Raw genomic sequence first — 6,994 nt, forward strand, 5'->3', positions numbered from 1 at the left:
ATGTCTGGTGAAAAACGTGCTGATGGGCAGGAGAATGAGGTAAAGAGAGCCTGAGTGCTCAAGGCCACTACCAGCATCTACACTGAGAGCCGATAGTAGGAAAGATCGTCAGAAGATGAAGGAAACACTTACAGGGGGACACAGGAAGGGAAAGGATTATTTTTTTGCGAATTATTCAGAAATAGCTGTTGTATGTGCAGGAGAAGTGATGTCCTGTGGCTCTGCCGATGCCATCCTTTCTGGCTAAATGTCTTGTGTCCTGTTCTCTACCCATGTTGACCTTTCATTAACAACTCCTCCTCACCTGCAAGAGTCTCCTCGGCCGTCCGTCCGTCCGTCCGCTGGGCCAGCATGTTCCTCTCTCCCCTTGCCTATTACTTGTCTCTTTTCGCTCCCCCTATTCCTCGCGGGGGGTGCTCTTTGAGAGCAGGTACCGCAGTCCCTTCTAACTCCCTGTGGGCTCTAAAGGAGCCGCCTCTCTCCAGCCTCAGGGAGAAAGGGCGGGAAAGCCGCAGGAACAGATGCTCTCATTGGCTAACGTTTGCCTTCCTCACAGCGCGTGGGGCCTCCTGGGAGGAGAGTTTGAGGGGGTTTTTTTGTTTGTTTCCTGTTTTTCTTCTTGCAGCGAAGCACCTCCCTAATTCCTGGGCCTCGGGGCTGTTGGGGGCGTGAGTTCCGGGCAGTCAGGGCCCACGGGTCATCTTCCTCTGTGGGCGGGGCAGCTGTGGGAGCCTCTGCCCCCTCCCCAGAGATCCCCTGTGAACCATCATTTTAATTTGGACTCCTCTGGCCCTATAGGGGGCCCTCGACCTCCCTGGCAAGCCTTCTGCCTGCATCACCGCATACGTCTTACTGTTGTGAGCAACACTTCTGGAGTTTCGCAAGATTGCGAATTTTTGAAGAACGATTTTTGAAGACCTAGAAATGGAGGTTTTCTGAAGACAAATATTCTAAGCAGGGGAAGAGGCAGGAGACTCGTTATGTGATCAGGGCAGGTAAAGTGAACAGGACAAAGGTAGAAGAAGCAGGGGAAGTGTTGCCCACTACATTTTCTTTGGGAAAATTTCAGCACACAGCAGAATTGCTTTAGATACAGACATAAATATAAATAAATATAAATTTTTAAATAAATATTTAAAATAAAAATAAATATAAAAATATTTTGCTACACAGAATATTTATTAAAAAGAATGGTAATCAAGGATTGAGATTTAATAAAATTATAATTTTTATTGCTTCATCAAAGATATTTCAAGTAAAACTTGTTTTCCTTCCCTTCTTTTCTATCGGTGTGTAGCAGTAAAGAATATAGTGCCTTCTAGTACAGTTTGGTACCACCGCCTTGATTCATACTTCGAGGCCAGCAGTTTTACCTACTATTGGTTTTACGCTGTTGAAGTAAATGGCAACACAGGTAAATAATGTCTAAGGATTATTATGAAAAGTTTTGACCTCATGATAGTCCCCTGAAAGTCTTGACTCCCCCAGGGGTATAAGGACTACATTTTGAGAATCAGTGCCCTAGGGAATAGTAAGGCCTTTTCTTTCTCTCTCTAATCCTCATTCAGAGAAGGTAGTACACTTTAGTGAATTATTCAGGATCTCCTTTATGTGTGTGTACAGTTGTTCATCCAATTACATGCAAACACCATATTCAATTTGCAACCCACAGAAGAGATTTTAGAAGCCATTTGGACCAATAACTAGTCATTTTAAAGATTTTATTTATTTTATTTTATAAAGAGGGAGAGCATGCAGGAGCAGGATGGGGGAGGAGCAGAGGGAGAAGCAGAGAGAGGGGGAAAGAACCTCAAGTAGACTCCCCACTGAGCCCTGCTGGGGCTCAATCTCAGGACCCTGAGATCATGACCTGAGTTGAAACCAAGAATCTGACACGTAACTGACTGAGCCACCCAGGTGCCCCAATAACTAGTTATTTTAAAATGTTCTGGCCTGAATTCCATCATTAGAGTCTTTACCTAAATATAATGTCTTATATTTCTTTGTCTGCTTTTAGGATTTTTTTCTTTCAGTTTTAAGCAGTTTGATTATGATGTGTTTGCCTATAATTTTAAGTTCATCTGTTTGGGTTTTTCTGTGCTTCTTGGATCTGTGGATTTATACTTTTCACAAAGTTTGGGTAGTTTTCAACCATTTTGTATGTATGTATGTATTATATATTTTTTTCTACTCCAATCTCTTTCTTCTTTCCATCTGAGAAATCTGTGACATGAATATTATTCCTTTTGATATTGTCCTACAGGTCTCTAGGACCAATTTCAATTCATTTCATTCTTTTTCCTTCTCTTATTTATATTGAATACATTTCATCTTCAAGCTCAGTGACTTTCTTCTGTCATCTCCATTCTGCTGAGTCCCTACAGTGTTGCTCTAGGGTTCTGCTATGCAGAATCTACCACTGCTGCACAGTGGGGAGAGGGAGTAGCTCTGCTCTTCTTTTTTTTTTTAAGATTTTATTTATTTGAGAGAGAGTATGAGTGGGAAGTAGAGGGAGAGAGAATGTGAAGCAGACTCTGTGCGTAGTGCAGAGCCTGACACGGGGCGGGGCTTAGTCCCAGGACTCCAAGATCATGACCTGAGCCGAAACCAAGAATTGGACACTCAACTGACTGAGCCACCCAGGCGCCCCTAGCTCTGCTCTTTATTAGCACTTCTCTGGTATAGAATAGAAGGCTGAAATAGGGCTTTGCTCTTCAGGGGCTACCTCACCGCTGGTGAGGAGGGGAAGGACTGCTGCCAGTTTGGGGACAACCATGGTGTGGGATGGGTAAAAATCAGAATGGTCCCTTTCCTATTTGCCAGTCTTACAGCTAAAGAATAGAATCTTCTCTCTTCTTCTTCTTCTTCTCCTCCTTCTTTTCTTTTCTCCTGTCTGGGCCATTGGAAGGTCTGGATTTTAGGCTGCTCTAGTGTCCAGGTAGGGATATATATGAGACGAAAAGAAAACCCAAGGAACTTGTAGCTACCTTGTCCCCTAAGTCCTGAGACCCTTAGTCTGCTTGTAACTGCTTTTTGGAGTCTTCTGGTAGTTTTACATATTTAGTCCATGGTTTGTGGAAGTTGTTGTAGGAGAGGTTGAATGGAGGGTGATTAGTTTGTTTTATTTAGAAACAGAAGTCTCTTGGGGCACCTGGGTGGCTCAGTTGGTTCAGCATCTGCTTTCAGCTCGGGTCATGATCCTGGGGTCCTGGGATTGAGCCCCACATTGGGTTCCTTGCTCAGCAGGGAGCCTGTTTCTCCCTCTCCCTCTACCACTACCCTCTGCTTGTGCTCTCTCTCTCAATGTGTGTCAAATAAATAAATAAAAATCTTTAAAAAAATATAAGTCTCTTATCTCTATGTTTTTATTAAAAAAATAATTTGTTACTTTGATAGGTCAAAAATTATTACTTATTTTGTAGTTTTGTTATAGTCAAAGGAAGAGCTTATTTTTCACATACTAACCATTATTTTAATTTCTACATTGCTTAATTTGGGGTTTTACTCTTAATTTTGGAATAACTCATAGACTTTTTTTGGCAGATTTGTTTCCTGTTTGCTTTTTTACTCTTGTTTTAATTTTTTAATGTACAGAATTTTATGGTTTTTACATAATCATGTCAGTAATTTCCTCTGTGATTTCTTCCATTAATTTTATGCTTAGAAAATCTTTCTTCTTCCTAAAATCCAATAAATACATATACTTTTCCCCGCTTTCATTTTCTATGTTTAACTCTTTGATCCCTCTTAATTTTAGTATTTGGTGAAACATGAGTATTGTGTTTAAAAAATTTCAAGTTATTAACTATTGTATCCTATACATTTTTCTCATTAAAAGTTACTCCTAACTTGTTGAAAGTTAGATCTAATGACAAATAGATAAAAGCTCCAGTCTTTTTTTAAAAATATAAAGTGATTTTAAGGATTGGAATTTTATTTATTTATTTATGTTTTATTTATTTATTTATGTTTTATTTATTTATTTATGTTTTATTTATTTATTTATGTTTTATTTATTTATTTATTTTTAAGTAAGCTCTATGCCCAGTGTGGGGCTTGAACTCACAATCAAGTGTGTCACATGCTCAGGGAGCCTGGGTGGCTCAGTTGGTTAAGCATCTGACTCTTGATTTTGGCTCAGGTCTGGGATCTCAGGGTCATGAGATTGAGTTCCACATCAGGCTCCATGTGGCTGGGTGTGGAGCCTGCTTAAGATTTTCTCTCCTCCCTCTGCCCTATCCCCCACTGTGCATTCACATGCTCTCTGTCTCAAAAAAAAAAAAAAAAAAGTCACATCCTCTACCAACTGAGCCAGCCAGCTGTCCCAGATTGGAATTCATTGTAAAGATATAAGTTTGTTCTTCAGTGCCACCAGTGGAGAATTGGGGACTGTATATTTGGTAGCCAGCATAGGTCCTGGAGAGTGGTGAGATATGGCCCAGGCCAGGGAGGCATATGTTGGGAGTGGAGCATGAAACAGAGGTGGGGACATTATGTCTTGTTCTCTGCAGCTCAAAGTGCTAGTGCACCTGAGTTGTGCCTACAAGCCACACAAAAATAGGCAGCAGGCTGGTTTTGGCCCATGGGCCACAGTTTTCCAACCTCTGCTCTAGCAACCTTGGTAAAGGACAGACCAGAGAACCAGAACTAGAAGGGAAAACCCTCTCCTCCTGCAGTCTCTCCAGTACCCTTTACTACAAAGCTTAAAAATGTCAGCTGAAAAAGGAAAAATATTTAAAAGGCCCAGATCCATTTTCACATTCAGGTAACAAAAGCAATAAATTGGTAACTGGCATAACCAGTATGGTAGAAATTATAGTGAGGAAGGAGAATCTGAATTTCTTGCTCAAAGCTTTGATTAGTGAAATGATAGAAGAGGTGGTATAGCAATTTCTTTTCTCTAGGTGGAAGATGAAAAATAGGAATCTTTGAGTTACCTGGGAGATATAGAGAGTTCTCATTCCAAACTTTTCCTTCAGTACACCATTTACCTTCTCATCTGTAAATGTGAATAATATTATCCACTTTTCAGTGTTGCTGAAAGAATTAGTGATAATTTATACACAATACCTGATCCATAGGCCTTCAATAAATAAGTAGTAGCTCTTCTTCCCCAGATGGATCAAAGGCTGAGAAAAAGCCAAGGGAAGAAGAGTAGGATTAAAATAGAAAATCAGATGTGATTTTTAAACAGGAAATGGAGATGTGTTTTTTGAAATGAAATATTTAGAACCGCAGCTTTGAAGGAAAAAATGAGGAAAGTTATGCAGTTTAATTCCAGAATGTGTATTGTGAATTGAGAATGCAAATAAAGCTTACTCTTGGTTATATTCCTGAGCATGGGCATTTATTTATACCACTTAATTTGGAGGAAAGCAATTTTTAATTAGTGAATTTGGATTTTCTGGAATTTTAGATCTGTAGAGATTAGGCTAGAAATAAGCTTCTCTGTAGTGGGTTGTAGGTCTGGGATATTTCAGTTCTCTGATTCCAAGAGTTACATATATATGGTAAATGATTTCTACTCTGCCATTTGTGTGTGTGTGTGTTTCTGCTTTGGCTTCATTTGTACAGTATTCTGGGAATTGACAAGGGCATGGATGGCTGGGAGTTACTATAACAGAATTGAATGTTGTCCAGAATGTAGCGTTATTGTGGGACTGCAGCTTGTCTGTGTCCTGGGATGCCCTGAGCCTCATATTGAAAGTAAAAATCCTCAGAGAAATGGGTTTTTGGTTTTGAGATTTAACTGATTGTAGCAGAATGGTTCTTGGAGCTCCCACATTATGCGCTCATGGAAAGATATAACTATTAATAATACTTGATTTATGAGAGATTTAATTTATATAGACTCCTTTGTTTGGGTGAAAAAAAAGTACTTGGGTAGGATTTTGCTAATACCAAAGCCCTCATTTCTCTCATGTCATTTTTGGAGGGATGAGTATAGATTTTATATTTGTGGGGAGGGGTGTGTTACACTGGGTGTTTAGAGCTTCTTGGGAGGAGTCAGAGAGACCAGATCTTCATATTTTTGGGATAATTGCTGAGAAATTTTCCTGGTCCTCCAATAAGATCACCTGGATCTATAATCTCTAGATTCACTTCTGGACAATTGTGCTGAGGATTAGAAGGATGAATGCCCAATTACTAGTCTGTCTCCATGCTTTTATGGAATCTTAATATTTTTATTTTCACATGTGAACCTCTTTAGTTCTCCCAAAAGCCATGAGTCGACTGGTGGGTTTATTTGCTGAAATGACTGTTGTGGGGTTATTGGCATTAAAGTGGAAGGCACAAAGTGGTTCAGGAGAGGAAAAGAGTCTTTTGGGGAAAAACAACTAGCAGTTGAAGGTTAAGTTGGGGAGTTGTAATAGATTGTTGAACAGGTTTATATTATTTGGTTTTGGGAGAGATAAACTGAATCAATGCAAGATAATTGAGTAAGCAAGACCTAGAACCTTGGGGCCCCAGGACTGTGGATCAAGGAGGGGCAGTGAGGTATAGATTGGGGTTAAATCAGAGTATGCTACTAAATTTTGCTGTACTCTTGTATGGAGTTTTTCTTAATGAAGTTAGAGCTGAATAACTATGTGAGGGAGTAAGATTAATAAAACCTCTGACGTTCTTAGAATTTTGTATAGTAATTAAAGGTTGCTATGCCTAAGTCAACCAAGTTCCTCTGGAGTCCTCAGTCACAACCACCATAGAAGAGTCTTGATATCAACAAAAAACAATAGATCTTGCTCTGGAACTTGAAGCAGAAAGATTTAGGCTAAACATTATTCCCAAGTATCCTTTTTCTTCACCACCAGCCAACCCCAAGCCTTCCAGAAATTAAGAGCTATTGATCTTTCTCATAACAGGGTGGCGCTAGGTGGTAACTTCTGGTTTATAATCATAGATGATTAAAATTGGAAGGGATGGTTCAGTCTTGTTTTTCTGGAGCTGGAGTTGGTGTCTCCTGATTAGAGGTATGACACTTGTTTGTACTGAC

The 6,994-nt window shown here is 39.9% G+C and overlaps 1 protein-coding gene across 1 annotated transcript in view; it reads left to right on the top strand.

Annotated features, from left to right (window-relative positions):
- Positions 1-6,994, top strand: part of H1-7 (H1.7 linker histone) — a 10,792-nt gene continuing 3,798 nt past the window's right edge. The window contains exons 1-3 of the mRNA XM_078074168.1: positions 1-39; positions 923-995; positions 1,247-1,414. Of these exons, the coding sequence (XP_077930294.1) occupies positions 1-39; positions 923-995; positions 1,247-1,414 (280 nt within the window). The remainder of the gene's footprint in view (positions 40-922; positions 996-1,246; positions 1,415-6,994) is intronic.

This window comes from Halichoerus grypus, chromosome 6 (genome assembly GCF_964656455.1).
Source record: "Halichoerus grypus chromosome 6, mHalGry1.hap1.1, whole genome shotgun sequence".
Classification (NCBI taxonomy): domain Eukaryota; kingdom Metazoa; phylum Chordata; class Mammalia; order Carnivora; family Phocidae; genus Halichoerus; species Halichoerus grypus.